General features: G+C 32.3%; 1 protein-coding gene across 1 annotated transcript; it reads right to left on the bottom strand.

Annotated features, from left to right (window-relative positions):
• Positions 1-585: 585 nt before the first annotated feature.
• Positions 586-19,034, bottom strand: LOC144846856 (ubiquitin carboxyl-terminal hydrolase 8-like). Its single transcript, XM_078703578.1, has 17 exons — positions 18,860-19,034; positions 17,070-17,195; positions 16,460-16,604; positions 16,223-16,308; positions 15,781-15,926; positions 13,003-13,165; positions 9,943-10,090; positions 9,599-9,752; positions 7,674-8,976; positions 6,930-6,999; positions 6,319-6,449; positions 5,850-6,066; positions 5,163-5,396; positions 4,490-4,632; positions 3,380-3,540; positions 2,984-3,072; positions 586-2,375 (listed from the first exon to the last, which is right to left on the bottom strand). Exons 2-17 carry the CDS (start codon positions 17,171-17,173, stop codon positions 2,328-2,330), a joined length of 3,342 nt encoding a protein of 1,113 aa, XP_078559704.1. The 5' UTR covers positions 17,174-17,195; positions 18,860-19,034; the 3' UTR covers positions 586-2,327.
• Between the last annotated feature and the right edge of the window lie 36 nt (positions 19,035-19,070).

The raw sequence follows: 19,070 nt of genomic DNA, 5'->3' as shown, positions 1-19,070 counted from the left end.
GATCGCCGATTATTGTTAACGATAACGCCGACAGGAAAACAGGCTTAAAGCTTGGTTCTCACGAGCGACGCAACGTAACGCAACCTATCAAAATGCCCTTCCAATAACTGTGTTTTCCCCCGCCTGCGTAAAATCAAACCTGCGATTTCTGCAGCTGCACTGTTGTTTCGTCGTCGGTTCCCACTTGTGATTACGCAATACAGCACTTTGCGTCGATACGTCGCTGCGTTGCGTCGCTAGTGGGAACCACGCTTTACTTACCATATTTGGGATTGTCCTCATTATGACGTATTCGATTTGGAAACCTTTGTACTCACCAGCAAATCTGTACTATAGGTTAAAGCTTGGTTTCCACTAGCGACGCAACCAACGCAACGTAAAAAAATGCCCTTCCAATAATTGTGTTTGCCCCCGCCTACGTGAAATCAAACACTGTTGCGTCGTCGGTTCTCACGTGTGATTACGCAATACAGCACTTTGCGTCGATACGTCGCTGCGTTGCGTCGCTAGTGGGAACCACGCTTAAACAATATTTTAATACATATAAGTATAAATATCCAATCGCATATTTTTTGTAATATTGATTTTAATTACCAATTTTGCGTTGGCCTTAAATTACACACAGATATATTATATATTAATATTGCATTTAAAAATTTACCATACATTTACATATATTCTATATACATGAATAGTTAGCTTTAAACTAATTTCTAAAAATGTTTATATATTGTATACTGTGTAAGCATTTCGGACAGGCCAAAAAATGTATTTCTCTACGGTATATCATAAAAATATATTGAGTTGTAAAATATTATTATATAATTCTTTTTATTAAAAAAAATTTGTGCAAAATGAAGTGTTGCTTTAGACAAATGAGTTGATTTTCTTGGATGACATCTTTTTCTATCAATTAGACCTTAGTTAAACACTGTCTTTATGTTCATATTTTGTTCTCAAATGTAAAAATTGTTCTAAAGGTCCCACAAAACATGCAAGCTCTACATAGTCTGTGGTACTGGCTGCAGTAAATTACATGCATACCAAATTTCATGGGAGTGCACTTACTGTACCCACCTCTTCCGTGATACCGAAATAAATGTTAAAAAATTAGTGTAATTGGTCCTAATTGAACAATTTCAAGTTATATGAAACAAAAGTTATTGTTTCTACCTGCAGGATTTTTATCTATTTTGTTATGACACGTCAAATGTGCTAATTTTTCTTTATACAAATATTAAGCCAAATCGCCATCTATAACCTGGACTACAACAGCTAATATGCATTACCTTCAGCTACATATGGCATTTATCAATTCTAGCAAAAGCGCTAAACAAACAGTAGGAAGCATCATCCCTAAAGCTCTGTCTACACTATCAAACTGGTTTGACAAAAAATTGTCTACCATATATGGTAGTGATATGCTTAAATATGATACTGATATGACATCATGTCCATATATAAGCACATCACATGATTGACAAATGTTCTGTATACTTTTATATTATGTTGTGTGAAACAATAATATTGACAATAAAACTACTAGTGATGGACATTTAGCTTTAAATGGCATTATCGACATAAATGCATTCTCAATAGTAGATGACATGATATTACGCTCTGTCTACACTATCAAACTAGTTTGACAAAAAAAATGTGATGTGCCCAAATATGGTAGTGATATGATGTCATCATGTCCATATATGGGCACATCACATTTTTTTGTCACATAAAGTTTGATAGTGTAGACAGAACTTTAGGAAGGAATTCAATTTCCAAAGCTATTCAATTTTACAATTAGATGCTGTCAAATTTGCATTGTCAAAGATATGCTAAAAAGTATTTGCGGCCACTGCATGGAATCAGCCCATCAGTTTTATACTACCAATGTCTTCTTATGTGAATATGCAGAAAGTTATTTTCATTGTAATAAAAAAATAAATTCAACAATGAAAATAGTAAATTAAGCGATCGATGCGGCATAAATTGCCAAGGGATATCGATTGATGAATAGTAGGCCTACATTGTGTAAATAATTCATACACTGTGTACGCCTAGGATTGTTACAACATCCAGAATTGAGTAACGTTTTTTTTGTAAAATAAATGATGGATTTTGATACAATACATACACTATAATATTCCCCATTAACCTTAAATACGAGTTGTACATTCTTTAAAATCATAGCTACTTAAGCAGTAGCCAAATAACTATGATCAAATCCACGTCATTTTAATGTATAGAGCACCATATAAAATGTTTACATCTCTTAATCTTTCCCCAAAATATAATAACTATGTACAGTACCATTTGGTAACATATTATTTTTACCAGTTTTGAGAAGAGTAGAATAGAATATATGCCGCAGATCCTTGCTGTAATTATAAACGAGAAAGAAATCATTTATCATGTTGTCCATTTACCAAATTTCACATAAGTAAATGGTTAATTATTTTCATTATTACATTTTTAGTAGAGAAATATTTTATTTTAGTAGGAAATCTAAACAGCGGATCAGGGTTCCAACTCCAATGTGTTGTGTATAGAACAAGTTTTTATGATCATGAAAAAGAAGAGGAAGGACAGGTACTTTTCAACCACAGTCATTATCCATCGTGATAATCAGATTACCAAATCAAACCACCCAGATTAAAATTTTGTTATCTTTTTTATTTATTTATTTTCTTATTTATTTTTTTTTCCTTTTATTTTATTTTATTTTTTAAAAATTGCTCCGTATTCCAACACGTTGCATAAAATCAATATTTCCCCTAACAAACATGCTTATAAAATTTGTTGAGTGTAGTTTAAAAGGCATATTAGAGATGCCAGTGATAAAAATTGATCTTGGTATAATTGTAGCTTGGAGGACAAAAAGGACAAATTCAATAATACAGTATAGGTGTACAATTTGACAGATAAGATGACCTTTTAATTACTTAATAAAGGCGGAGAAATTAAGTATGATGTCAATAATACATACCTTAGCTCTACTGGTTGGCATTTCATACACTTCATGATCATCATACTTGTACCATTTCTTGTTGCCAGGATGTTTACACATAGCAGTGTCTAAATGTAAGAAATAAAAAAGAAAAAGCTTATATCAACATTGCTAAATCTGCTGAGGTAGATTTGTGCCCTTTACAAAATAGACCCCAGCAATAAAAGTAATTAATAGGCCCAACTAGCTGATTTTTTTCCCTTTTGTGTGAAAAAGAACCCCCATATAAAAAGATTAAATACAGGTTTCTATTCGTACATTTTCCTTTACCCTCCTTTCATATATATAATATATCTTAATATAATACCATACCCTACCAATTATGTTTAAATTCTTGTGTATTGCATAATACAATGTAATTCTAAGTGTACTTACAATGTCCACCATCTAAGCCACCAGTGTGACATGATACCCCATATAGAAAGTAACTCTTTCTGGTCTTAGGTCCGACAGTTAGAGGAACAAGATCCAAGTCCGTCAGCGGGAAATCAACATTGGTCTGTAGTTTCTGACGCCAACGACCTTCAAAATAGAACCTATACACAAGGAAATGAAATGAAAAACAGCATAAAAAATAATAAATTAAAAAATAAAGTTATATTATTATAATGCTTTTATGCAGACCAGGGATAAACTATAAATGGTTTCATTTATCTGTTGGCATTTTGTATCTGTATCATAAGTTTGGAGGACCCAACCTCTGTCTACACTATCAAACTAGTTTGTGATGTGCTCAATATGGTAGTGATGCCCAAATATGGTAGTGATAATATGACATCATCATGTCCATATATGGTCACATCACATTTTGTTGTCACATAAAGTTTGATAGTGTAGACAGAGCTTAATGCGTCCTCACACAAATAGTATTTATTAATTTATCAAATGTTCTGTATACTTTTATATTATGTTGCTTGAAACAATAAACTTAACAATAGGGAGGTTTCGCAACCTTACGAATACGATAACGAAAACGGATACATCACACATTTGTGAAACTGATCCCCATTTCATATTCGTAAAGCGTTTTCGTGTTGACGAATATCATCAGTCATATTCGTAACTACAAAACGAGTATAGTTTTTGATCTATTTTGCACATTTTGCATTTGAATCAGGAATTATTCATGATTATAATATAATTATAGATTTATTGAAAGTAATTTACTAAAGTAATTTACTAAAATGGCAGGTAAATTTTGATAAATAACAGTTTTTAAAGTCCTCACTCGCTTTGATGTTACGCTAGGCCTAGGCAGCCAAGAAACATGTACATGCGCTTCATTCAAATTTACCAGTCATATTTTGGACGGCGCCCTCAATATTTCGTTGTCATTCGAAACAGATTTTTACTGGCTTACGAAAATGAATACGTGTGCATGACGTATCCGTTTTCGTTATCGTATTCGTAGCGTAGCCTCCTTAATAACACTACTAGTGCACAACAAAGTAATGGATAACAACAAAATAGGTGTTAAATAACTACCGTTTAAGATGAATAATAAGAACCGGTGGAGTGCTCCAAATCTTTATGGTTTTAATCGAGTTGCGTTTCACTTTACATCGTGTACACTTCACAGCATTGTCCCCAGTCAACTTTTCAGGTTTAGAAAAATGTTCAAGACATTGCTAAGACAAAAAATATTAATTTATACATATATATATACAAACAAACATTGATAACATTAATAATATAAAAATATGCCACCAGTTTTCCATCTTGGAATGTGGTTATACACAGAGTTTCATTTCAACTATCACCAAGCACAAACTTGGTTTGCTGGATTCTGGACTGCTTGCGATTTAACACAAGAAAAATGGTCTTGCATGTTTCTTACACATACAGAACTTTAAAAAAATACATTTAAGGTCAGGTAGAGTCGATATTTACATATATAAATATTAATATCTTATTTTTACAGTCAACTCAACACTGGAAACCCAAAATCAAACTAAAGGTCTAAAGGTCCCTTTTTCAAAATTCACAAAGCACACACACACACAGCCCAAGGGTGTCCAGTATTGGGAGTATTTTGTGTTGGACATCTTTCCATTTTCCGCTCAGACAATGGAGCTATAAAATCAGAATTTCTTTTTATCTAATTTATAGGTTCAGAGTTCATTGTACTGTACTATACCCAAATATACTTATAACTTACTTTTAAGGAACACTTGTTCTTTGTGGGTAATGGTAAAGAAAGGTACATATAAGTATCAAACTTGACCATGGTATTCTTGCATGTTTCACATTGTACCGTTGACTTGTATTGGCCTTGGAATAACTCCACACATACGGACTGGTTAAGGCGCTTGTAGTTGTTCCAGGCTAGGTTTGCGGCTTGAATGTCAGGTAAATCATTGTCTTTCTCTTCAATGTATTCTCTTTTCTTCACCTGTTGTAATAATAATGTAATAAGATTATTATGCTTATAATATTAAGTTAGAATAACTTACTGTTTTTCACAGATGTTTTTCTATTTATTTAAGATTTAAGTTGATGGAAAAAGCTCTGCAGTTAACCTATGATTAAGATATTCCAGAAGACAAAAGAGAAATGTGCAATAATAAATCTAAGCTTATTCAGTTGTGTTACAATACCCATAAACAAAAATGGACTGACTGAATACATTGAAAACAAAAGCTCTGCTTCTCTATATTATATCTTATAACATCTACTAAATAAATTCCTGTCATTTGATTGGACGATTGTGGGTCATATGGCATGCACCAATAATAATAATATTTCAATTTGCTTTCAATGAATGACAAACTAATTTCATCTTTAAGGAGCTTTAGATTTATATATAATTATTCAAAACAAGAAACAGTCCTCAAATAAAACTTACTCTGTTCAAATCCTCATGTAATCCATCCATTAAGAAAATTAGAAACTCCTGGGAGTCATGGTGATGACCTACATTCTGATTGAATTGTGGGACATATTTGATAACAGTGTTGGAAAGATCACGTGGCGATATTGCGCGATACTGACCGGACCATAGAGCTCGTATGACCACAGCATAGTCCTCAGCAACTTCTCCTTTACGACCCAAAACATTCTGCCTGTTATAATACATGATTTACTTTAATTAAATATAAATTATGTATAGCAAAACACTGAAGACACATACAGTACAACTTCTGTGAATGGAATGACTTAGGGACCCAACAAATGGGTGTCTCCAGAAAAGAGGTTGTCTGTAGTGTATATCTCCCCTTGTTCAGAAACGGTAATATAGTGTCTCAAAGGAAGGCTTCTACTGTAGTATCATTTAAACTGGGGGCCATGTGATAAACTCAATTTATGATACTGACCTATTAATATCTCCTTGATATATATTTCTGACAAAATAATCAGTTAAATACTTGGTGTTGCTCAGGCACTGTACAACGCTATTCATAAAGCAGGTGTTGCCAAGGTTACGTAAACCAGTAAGGCCAGGTCCCTTAAAACAATACATACAAGATCATAAGATAAAAATAATAACACTAGAAGTAGAATTATGCATTAAACTTAATTTGTTTTTCTATTACATTTCAGCTCCCTTTAAAGATGTATTGTCCCCCAAAAACATGAAAAATGAAGATTAATTAAATCAGACTTTGAATAGGTTATTTTGTAGTTTTAATAAAGTGAATCACTTCCGTAGAAAAAAAACGGGAAAAAATTATGTTTTCACATATAAAATAACATGATAAATGGTTAAATTCAACCAAAAATCCATTGGCTGGCAGCCAAATTGACCATTTTTGCTTTAAATTCCAGTTTTTTCAGGTAAATAAATTTTTTTTCGATCCAATTTTTGGTCAAAGTCAATAACTATTATGTAACATTAAAATAGCATATTCAAAAAAAAAAATTGTAAAAAATTATTTTTCAGGGGGACAATACATCTTTAAACAATATTAGACATAAATGAACTCACCATTCCTCCATAAGTACCTGCCAAGTTCCGATTTTTTGCAATTTTAGTGGAGTCTTGGATACGACTTGAACTGATCAAAATAAAATGTAAATGTATATTATTTTCAATATTTAAACTGTATGCGACATATAAACTATTGTCTCTTTAAGATAGGCCATTTTTTACGTTATGAAAACTGGGTTGCTCTCACGTCTCCAACAATTATTCAGTAAGATATTTTTAATCTTCCCCTTTTTCCCGCCCACCCACATGTAATATCACATGAACTATAAGACAGGCTTTTTCCTGAGCATCCATGTGATATTAGAAAAATAAAGTCTGCGTCTAACTTTAATTATACATATCCACAATCACATGCAGGTTACACGTTTAGAATGTTCATTTTTCCAATAAAATTTTTATATGCCAGAAAATGATGTTGTATGCTTATTCTTAAGTCTCTGTGTATCAAAAAACTATTGTCTCTTTGAGATAGGCCACTTTTTACGTTATGAAAACTGGGTTTCCTTTTATTTTTGGTATGTAGCATACACCGGCGCTCACAGCTTACCTCTTGAACACAAACTTGTGTAACACCTAAAGTGATGGGCTTATAAAAACATATCAAAACAATTTAACACAAAAATTACCTCATATGAATTATACCCAGAGTCAGTATGGCAGGCAAAACCTATCAAATTATCTGAATCACAAATATTTCTTTTTCTATACAAAAGTATATCAAATTAAACTCCTTATACTTACGGTAATGGTTTTATATTTCGATCAAACGTAGGTGTAACTGATGCTTTTCCTTCATCAAATACCATCTGTGCAATGTTTGGAGATGACATGGATCTGGTGAGTTTAGGCTTAGGTTGGTCTTGAAGTTGTACCTTAGTTGAACTTGGCGGCTTAGCTTGAGAAGGAACTTTACTGGGGGTAGACTTCTTGTCCGGAAGGGAAGCTTTACTTGGGGAAGATGTAGGTATGGGTGTCTTACTAGGTTGGTCTTGAGGCGATGAACTACTAGGCTTGTCTTGAACATGTGCATGCATATTTGATTGACTGCCAGTTTGTGGTATACTAGAGTTTACAGGATAGTTGCTAGGAGGGGTCCAAGATGTTTTCTTTGTGTTATGATCAATGTAATAATATTTTTTACTTTTTTCATCAAGTCTTTTTTCCCAATTTGAAGGTAATTGTTGGTTTACTACTTTATGGTCATATTTTTTTTCATTTAAGTCCTCTTGAGACTTCATTTTATTTGCTTCTATCATTTTCTTTTCCAACTCATGTGATTTTGCCTTATCTTCTAATATTTTTTTTTCTTCCTCAAATTGTTTTCTCTCCCGTTCCAGGTTTTTGATTTTCTCTTCCATAGCTTCAATTGTTTTCTTTTGTTCCAAATTCTCCGATTTTATTTTTTCTGCTCTAAGTTTGTCAAGCTCTGACCTTGCTTGAAGTTCTTTATCCTTATGTGATTTCAATCTTTTTTCCTGCAACTGCATTTGTTCATCAACTTGATTTACTACCAATTTATTTTCCGTATGTTCTTCTATTTCTGGTGGTTTTATGTCTTCTTGTTCAGTACTTGTTTCACTTACATCGTTTACTAGTTCTGTAGTGCCCAAATTTGGTTTTAAAGATCGATTGACTTGCGGGATGGAAGTCTTTGTCTCTTTAACAGAATGTGTTTCCTGATTCTGCAAAACAGATTCAGTAACATCTCCAGCACCAATGATGACTGGTGGAACCTTTACATCAAGCATTTCAGTATTACCAAATACTGCTGCTTGTGAAGGTTTATTCTGTCCACTAACAGGCTTTGGTGACCCAGTAACAGGCTTGGGTGACTCATCAACCACTATATTTGCTTGGTTAGCTGGTTTAGGCTTTGATGACCTATCAATAATCGGTGTAGGCTTTCCTCGGTCTGCTATTAACATATTCTGTACACTAGCTGTATTCTGACCATTTGTTACACCATTTGCATGATGCTGCCCATTTATGGCAGGCTCCGGTGGTTTTGGTTCATCATCTTCCAGCGTTGGAAAATCAAAATCCACTGAATTATAATAAAATATAAAACATTTAACACATATTTTAAATTTAGTTATGAATGGATTTTATTTAAGATTGAAGAAAAAGTGACAAGTCTAAATTTAAAACAAAGTGGCTTAGAACACTTGAATTCCAAGGATGTTACGTTATAAAACAACTTGATGGAGAGGTTGGCCTGAATTCTACATCTGTTATACCTGTCAATCAAACTGTCATACAGACATCAGTCAGGACATTACAATGATATTATTTAGTTCAAATCAAGACAAAAAAGATTAATTTTCAAGTGGTGGTGGATTGGCCTAATTCCTGCTCTGCAAAGTACTGAATCAGAATCAGAGTCAGAATGTAGATACTAGTTCATTGTCAGCTTCTTTTGACAAGGACAAGTGTTCTGAGGCATTTATTTCACGCAAACAAATTTCCAAATAAATAAAATAAGAAACACATAAAATTAAATTCATTCTTTCATTATTTTTAATTATTAACTTTACTGTTAAACTTAAAAAAATTGTTCTAAAATACCTTCTTACAGTAAAATAATTTCGTTTACTCCATTTGAACCTTTTTAGTTCAATATATTTTTTTCAATCTGCATACACATAAAAAAATGTTTTCAATCTTACACAAACTTGCATTGGTCTTGAGTGAGCTGTTTTGGTCCATGACTGGAGGTGTAACTTTTGAATTTGTGGTAAATGTTGGATAACGAAGCAACCAATCATCATATCCACCCTGTAACTTTATTGGCTCATTTTTTAGAGTTACTGAGGAGTCCCACTGTAAAACAAAAAGCCAGTAACTTAAACTGTTCATATCAATCAATCAATATCAATCAATTTATCAATCAATAAATCAATATTAATCAATTTATCAATCAATCAATTTATCAATCAATCAATATCAATTAATCAATAAAACATTTATTTATGACTGATAATTATTAATAATAATTACTGGCAAAATGTACCTTATATAGGGCATCTTTTAGAGAGTCTATTGATGATGATGAGGCCTTATCCCAATCTATTAAAATAATGTAATCCACTTGCTCTCGTTTGTTCCATAGGTGTTTACTTTCTTCAGGTAGACCACACTCTATAGCAGCTACTGTGCATCTAAGAAGTAAATATATACCTGTAATCCTATATTTCATACTTTGTTTTCCTTTCTTAAAGATGTATTGTCCCCCAAAATCATGAAAAATAAAGATTTTTTAAATCGGACTTTGAATAGGCCATTTTGCAGTTTTAATGAAGTTGTTCACTTCCATAAGAAAAAAAACGGGGGAAAAAATTATTTTAGACAAAATAAACAGTTAAATTACCCAAAAACTCATTGTCTTCCAGACAATTTGACCATTTTTTGCTTTAAAGATGTATTGTCCCTTGAAACACAAAAAAATGAAGGTCAAAATATTCTAAATTTAAATTGGCCATATCAAAGTAATATTAAAGTTATTCACTTTAAGTCGAAAATTCGAGCCAAAAACAACAAGTTTATGTAATTAACAGGTAAATTGATTTGATTACATTTCGTCTGGAAAATCGTCGCGAGCGAAAGTAAACAAAGATTTCAAACCACGAGTATGCATTATGCATATGCTAATTAGAATTGTTTACAACTCGTCCCGGTTGAGAAGGTATTTTCACACAGATCGTAAAGAAGTTTTATGATTATGCATACAGAGAGTAGCCAAACAAGCGCGTTTTATTATGGGATATGTTTTGATCGAAAACTTTGACTGGAAGTCAAAGTTATTTTTTTAACAAAAAAACGTCTGTATTTCAGTTAAATGATTTTTTTTTCAACAAATTTTTGGTGATAGTTAATAACTATTATGATACTTTAAAATGACCCACCTTTTTTCGAAATCTATTATTTTTTATTTTTTTGGAATTAGTCAAAGGGACAATACATCTTTAAATTACATTTTTCTCAGGTAAATAAATTTTTTTCAGACCCAATTTTTTGTGAGAGTGAATAACTATTATGTGACATTAAAATAACATATTCAACAAAAAAATTTAAAACAATATTTTTTTAGGGGGACAATATATCTTTAAGTAATATTTTCATTTTAAAACTTTCAAACACACTATAATAAAAAAGCAGAATTTTCCAAGGTGGAAAAGTAATTGCTATAAAATTACTTATATATATACCATATTTGAACAAAATATAAATAATATTATTGTATAAATAAATTGATATTATTTCTTTAAATGTTTATTTATGTTTATAGTGACATAATATAGTAAAATAATGTTTCATTGTCAAACTATTTAGCTAATGGCAGTGTCCATGTCATAGCAAACAGCTTCTCACTCAATCAGTATAATGAATGACACCAATACTATGAACCCATCAATTGTAGAAATGGCAGGTCATTTTGAATGAGATTTAAAATGACATCGAAAAAAAAAGTTAAGACTAAAAATCCAGAATGAAAATGACATAAAATTTGACCAGTTCACATAGGAAGGGATGAGTAAGTACCATGACTTACATAAAATAAAGTCATCTTTGTTTAATTTGTAAAAAAATGTCAATGTACAGTAGGATCAATGACAAAGCAGTAAAATTAATTTTAGGCCAATATCCAGGGCCTCACCATGTACCTACAGACCTTTCCACACCATGTACCTATAGACTTTTCCACACCATGTACCTATAGACCTTTCCACACCATGTACCTATAGACCTTTCCACACCATGTACCTATAGACCTTTCTACACTATGTACCTATAGACCTTTCCACACCATGTACCTACAGACCTTTCCACACCATGTACCTATAGACCTTTCCACACCATGTACCTATAAACCTTTCCACACCATGTACCTATAGACCTTTCCACACCATGTACCTATAGACCTTTCTACACTATGTACCTATAGACCTTTCCACACCATGTACCTATAGACCTTTCCACACCATGTACCTATAGACCTTTCCACACCATGTACCTATAGACCTTTCCACACCATGTACCTATAGACCTTTCTACACTATGTACCTATAGACCTTTCCACACCATGTACCTATAGACCTTTCCACACCATTACAACATTAAGATAACCTATGTAATTTACATTATACGTCTCTTATAGAACTGTATACCATGCCCCATAATATGTGACCTACAGATTAGACTATGCAAATGTTTCAATTAAAGATTTCAAGAATGTACCCGATATAGGCCTTTCTGCTTTTTTTAGAACTGTACACTATTCATTGTATCAAGGTCCCACAATGTGACCTAAAGAATATACCTGCAAATGGTAATGGTAACGGCCTGTTCAGACCCAAAGAGTTCATATTGTACACGGCGTGAAACTGTGTTGCGTGCAAGTAGGAACAAAGCTTAATGGGTGTAGTGCACATACTGTAGCTAGTTCATTCATAAATTTATGGTACAACTACCATAAAATCACCGAGTATAGTCCCAGTGGGCTTGGTATGAAATTTGTCAAAAATTAGTCCGAGGTAAGATTAGGTGCAGTACAAATGTCCTAGTGTATACAAGTATACTCAAGCATGGAATTATACTAGGTGACCATTATGCATTCAGTTTACTTTTAGATGTTCAATTAGATAAGGTTTTTTTTACCAAGATTAAAAGATAATTATTTGTCTTTATTTGTGAGTGTACAGTATTTTTTCTACTTTACTAGGTATAGTTTTTTGTGCCATGCTTTCTTAGTTTCTTCTTTTGTCGTTGAATTACGTTATTTATTTGCTGGATGAATGCTATGGATACAGTATGCAGTGGTGTAACGAAGAGCCCTGAGGCCCCTGATTTAGGAACCCTAAGTGACTCTCCAACGCCGGATGTTTTTAGCCTTTTTTGGCATATTTTAATGCCTGTTTTTTCCCCCTGGTCCGCTGCTCATGGGCCCCATAAGCTCCAGGGCCTCTGGGTTTAGCCATTGAGCGCTCATAGCCGTTACACCACTGTTGATATGTTTGAGCATTATATAATGGCATTCTGAAATAAAAAGATTACTAAATGAATATGTACCTACCCTGGCGTAATCACAGATTTTGGAACGTTGATGAGACAGCTATCGTTTTTAATACGTGACATTTCGTATTCTTCTACTGTCCTTACATCAATTATCAAATAGGATGGGTTATCATTATGTAGCAAGTGGTATAAATCAAAAGAATTGAGTTTTCCATCCACTCCTAAAAGAGAAAAGTAATTCACTCTTACTTGTAAAAGTAAAATAAAGGTATAACAAACATTAAATGCCATTAAATTTAAATAAGTGTAAAAAACATTTCCCATTCATCTAATTTTGTTTGGCATCAATTTAAAAAATTGTACTACCGGTAAAGATATTAGCTATTACCATTAATAGTTGGCAACCACTCGAATGCTTTTGAAGCTATTTGATGGTCAGAATAAACAATACATAATTATGTTTAAATGAAATGGCATTTTGAGCGGCAAAGACAGAAATCTCTGTATTTGGTAACCTATAGCTTGAGTGCCAAAGACGAAAATTTCTGTCTTTTGTGTTTTTTTTTTAAATTTAATAGATGAATCTATTGTGGCCCATGTGTACACATTTGGAGCTCAAATGCATGTCAGAACAGTCTAAAAACTTTGATTTGAAATCACCCACATGTGGAAAAACCTTAATTTTATTAGCGTTGTTATGGCTGTATTTGCAGTATGCAGATTTAAATATTTCTTAAATTTGTGAAGATCTACACTCTGAAAATGATCTAAATATAATGAAAGTAGGAATAATATATTTATAGGTATGTTTTATGATGTTTTTAGGCTGACTAGGCTGAATCCAGATAGAGGGCCTAAGGCAGGTCTTACTAGCAAGTACCAACCAAACTAGACTAGGCGGGCTTGAAGCTTATTACATTTTTGGTTATCACATTTGCACTAGATTTTGTTTTTTAAACAACAATGATGAAATTGTCAATGATTAAAATAAATGGAAGATCTTGTCATGTTAAATTAGACATGAAATTAATTAAAATTTACTAAAAACATTGGTTTTCCAGTGAAAAAAGAAAAAAAAACTGGTGTTCAAAGTGTTAATAACATGACTGCATTGAATGTATTGCGCAAAAAACAATAGTTAGCAAAGTATAACCTGTTGTTGCCCAATGCAAAAACCATTAGAGGAAAAATTCAATTGAAGCAAACAACTTTTAAAAACGTTTTTACAGTTTTATATTTCAAAATGTTCATTAGTGTTTCCTGCTTGATATTTTATCCTGATTATACTATCCAGTAACATTGACAAGATAAAACATTGAATCATCGTTGACACTGTCCATATCAAAGCTATACATTATCCAAGAAAGGAGGGAAATGCTAAACAGTATCTGCAGACTGCCTCAAGTCATATTCATTGAAGTGGTTTGGGTCAGTAATAAAATATGACATTAAATATACAAATGAATGAAACGACGGCCAGGTGTAGCCCTCCTATTTCCCAAAACATCTGCTTAAGTAGGCCAACAGGTGAATGCTGATACCAAAGATGTACCAATTCTAGTCTCATTAACACAACAAATTGACACAGCTGAATGACAATTGAAATTTTGCCATTTGTTGAACAATAATGTTATTTCCCGAGGTCTAAACACTGATAGTGTTAAGGAAAAAATGCATGCTCATCATTTATGCCAATATTTTGTTTAAACATTGGCATTATATGAGTTCACATTGATGAAAGAAAATGATTAGATATGCATGTATCTAAAGCTCTGTCTACACTATCAAACTAGTTTGATGACAAGTGTGATGTTCCCAAATAGGGTAGTGATATGCCCAAATATGGTAGGGATATGACATCATCATGTTCATATGTTCATGGTAATTAAAACTTGTTTACTTTTCAGTTCTCTCCAATGAGAGATGTTATTCAGTATGGGCCACTAGCCCCATACTGAATAACATCTCTCATTGGAGAGAACTGAAAAGTAAACAAGTTTTGTTTTTACACTGTTTACGTTCTTGAAGTGGTTTCAATTACTTAATAGTCATTTACAAAAAACCAAATATTTTTTATACACAGAGCAACTCCTCACCAATAAATTCTGGGCGTAAGAGTCCTGGTAAGTCTATTGGGCTAAGTTTACTTTATAGATATTTTTTAGATTTTTAAATGTAAAAATTCCTCTTTTAAAGCATTTGAAAGAAAGATATTTAAACAATTTATGTTGTTTGGAATTGGCTTGGATCTATTCTCTCAACACCATACAAGTCATAGTAAGATATTCCAGTTTAAGTATTACTGTACTATGCCATGAATCAAGATTGTTAAGAAAAAAAGAAAAGAAAAAAATAGTAATTGTAGTAGAATAATGTCTCTTTTATAAATTAATTCAATGTAAGGTAAGATTTTCAGCTGTAGATTCAATAAATTAATACCAGGTGTTAAGTAACAGAACCATCAAAAAATGAAATTTAATGTCATAATACAATTAAGATGTCAAAAATCATTAAACAATCCGACCCAAAATTAAATGTTAACTCTAAAGTTTTAAAGTCACAGGCAGCCGGAAGAAAAAGCTATGTTTATTAAAAAAACGTTTGACAAATTTCTCTAGAGACAACGAATGGTGTGCGTCTGACCAATTAAAATAATGAATTTGAACCATGTGTTAGTCACATGTGTTATGTTCTGACCATTCAGGTTTACACAACAGTATGGATTCCGTGCTTATGCATTGTCATAAATGTTGCGATCAGTACAGACTGGCCCATTTATATTAGACCTTAATTAGCTCTTCCTGTAATGTCATACATATCAAGGATGGACACATACCAATAACATTACTGCACACATCTGTTACTGTCTGTGTATCTTCTTTTTCACTTTCTCCGTTCTCAACTTCAGACCTACTTTTCTCCCTCTCTGGCTTTTCTTCTTGTTTTTCCTTGATCAGGTTTTCCTGCTTTCTGTTATCATACCTGATGATAGTAAAGTATACAAATAATTATCAACATATAGTAATTTGACCATTCCCTGTACATACGTTACTGTACCTGAATCATAAATATTTTTTGCGATGGATCACAGGTATGGAAGGCAAAAATTAAATAAATATCATATATAACTCACACATATAATTACAAAAACCAATGCACTGAAACATTCTATATGTATTCTCCTAAATCAAAATTAATAAATTATATGATTATGATTATATGTTTTTTTTTAACACTCAACAGAACTCTCACATCAATATTACAAAATATTATATTACCTTTTGGACAATGATAATTGCAGTTTTTCAGCCTGTTCAATAGCTTTAACAAATCTTTTCGATCCCAGTAACGAATCATAGAATCCCTGAAATGAGAGTATAACAATTTAAAACATATTTTGTTTTAAAGAGGGTTTTCACTTTCAAGTATTCTTGCAAAGTACTGTCACAGTCCTCCGCATTTTGTACATCTCTACCATAAAAACAAAAAGTATTATTATTAAACAAAAAACTTACTTTATCTTTATTGTATTCCTTTTGCTTTTTGATCCAAGTAAAAATATTCATGTATTTGACAAAGAGAACATATGCCCGTTCCTCATCATTGGCTTTGCTGGCTTTATCAGCTTCTTGATATGCTTTCTCAGCTGTAGTACACAACCTACAAACAAAATTGGTCAATCAATATTTTGCTATGATAACTGGGTGCTACTGTAGGGTATGGCTAATTTCATTGTGATACTGTACATGCATAAATTGCACTAATGCAAATCTATAACAATTTAAAAAAAAAATTAGTTGTAACAATTATAGTAATCTTCACCAGTATTAAATATATTGTTTTTTATGTCTTTCCTTTTTGTTTTGCTTATTAATTTTTTCATTAACAAAATTTGAAATTAGTTCCAGTTTGCGACTTTGATGGGCTATCCAGCTTATTGTTATTAGATTTTTAAATATTTTTGTTTGCTATGTTTTAAAATCTATTCATACATAATCTTTTATTTTGAATGAGATGCCAATAAATCACATCAAACTGAATTTAAACCTTTCAATCAGGTCGAATATTAAATTTAGACAAAAAGTAATAAATTAATTATTGTCTCTAAAATATCTATTTTTTTACCCTTTGATCGATGTAGTTTTTTTAAGGTCACATTCTCCTTTTTCATTGAGCTGTTTTATGCTTTCAGCAATGTACAATGACTTTGGTTTGATCTCTCCTGGCATCTTGGATACTTACTTACAACATCTATAAATACAATCATTAAAACAAATTAACATTAATATTTCATAATAAAAAACGACACAGAGGAACAAAACATTTTAGAATCAAATTTGTTACCTTTATTTTATTCTCATTCTCAACCCCATACTCAAAGCTAACCTTTGAAAAAAATATCCTTGCATTGAGTCAGAAAATAAATAGAATCTGAAAAAAAATCAACAGAAATAACATAGCGTTTTCAGGGGATTTCAGAACACCATGTTAAATAAACTTCTTAATGGAGGGTCGTATGCAAACAAAATTACTGTAAAATGATTGGCCTACATTACTGAATTAATAAAAAAAATTAGACAAATGGTCGCCTAAAATCAAACAGGAAAAAAAGAAAGTGTTGCCGCATAAGCACACTGTCCACACCGTTTTATCAAGTGCCTATGCTAATACACTGTGTTTTAGTTATCATCTTTTTTCCATTGGATTTCAAGCAATTAAATCAATTTTTCAAATTTTTTTTAATCATACAGTGAACATTTTACAGTAAAAAGTTTGTCCATAAGTCTGTCCGTTAAGGAATTACAAATTTTTAAGTAACTTGTCCTCCAAAACTATGCTGGCCGCGCTATGTTATTTCTGTTGATTACGCTTCCCTGCACAGCATCGATCGAAGATGTCTTCCATTTCGTGAAACAGGCCTATTTATTGAAAAGACTTTGTTTGGATCTCTAAGCAAACCTCATCGATTTTGTGTCTTTTTTTTTTAGACAGGTTATTTAGAGGAATATATATATATAAATATCAGATGTAGTCACAAGGAAAGGGAACAATCTATGTTCAAACCACTGGGTAAATATCAAAGGCCTCTGTTAAAAAGTGGTCAGGTTGAAACCTTACCAATCGTACTGGGGGCTATGGCCCTGTATATACAGTATAGGAAATAAGTCAGTCAGAAAATAAAAATGAATATTATGATGGCATACATAATGCGTAGATGTTGTGTGATATTTATTAACACAAAACAATCTAGCCTTATTATAGGGTCATGCTAATCTTCGCCCGGTGGGCCTGGAATCACCCGTTTATGATATAAAATGTTATCAAATACATGATTATTTAATTAATTTAATTGTACGTTTTGTACATTTTTTAATGTAAAAAACTGATTATGTTTTTCACGAATTGAAGACCGCCCCTCTGTGATAAGTGATGTTTTGTTGTTGATGCGAATGAAAAGTTTAACAATATTTTAACCGATTTTAACTTCTTTCTGGAAAGAAAAATGAATATATAAGTTAAAGCAACTTAATAACATGTACTTGACATCTTTTAGTTTTATATCATAAACCCCTACCAGGCAAAAATTAGCATGACCGTTATTTATAAATTATAGCCCTTTTATTTAGGCCTATTAATTATATTATTATCAAAAAGCAAAGAACAGAAAGACCCCATAGCTAGGCCTAGCTAGCGGTAGACTGATGATACTATAGTACTACTCTATCTAGGCCTAGGCTCTATATAGTTAACTTACTGTACTACTTTAGTGGGCTTCAAGTTCTAGGCCTGAGGTTGGCCCTTCTTCTCCCGTTTAGTTTGGTGGTGGTGGTGGTGGTGGGAGGAGTTTGACTTTGAGTCTCATCAAAATCATAACAAACGTATAAATTCAACACAATTATCAGCTAAATGCTTACCTTTTTCACCTACATCAGAAATAAACATCAACTTTAAAAAATTTGTTTTCAATTCAAAATGACATCTACCAAGATTCTATACAAATATAAAACATCTAGCCTGGGCCTAGGCTAGATAGAGTAGGCTAGAGGGCTTAGTTTAGTTAGGCTAGTATCGGTCGAGGCCATTTTTATTTTTGCGATTTTTTGTTTTCACATGATTTGACCCCTC

This window comes from Antedon bifida, chromosome 1 (assembly GCF_963402885.1).
Source record: "Antedon bifida chromosome 1, ecAntBifi1.1, whole genome shotgun sequence".
NCBI lineage: Eukaryota > Metazoa > Echinodermata > Crinoidea > Comatulida > Antedonidae > Antedon > Antedon bifida.
The sequence above is the reverse complement of the archived record's forward strand: the minus strand, read 5'-3'. Positions and strand labels throughout refer to the sequence as shown.

Coding starts and splice junctions, on each gene's coding strand:
- LOC144846856 (XM_078703578.1), bottom strand. CDS start 17,173: ATGCCAGGAGAGATCAAACCAAAGTCATTGTACATTGCTGAAAGCATA. Junction 3,073..3,379: donor TGGCTTAGATGGTGGACATT/GTAAGTACACTT, acceptor TCTTACATTTAG/ACACTGCTATGTGTAAACAT. Junction 2,376..2,983: donor TGCCAACCAGTAGAGCTAAG/GTATGTATTATT, acceptor TTATAATTACAG/CAAGGATCTGCGGCATATAT.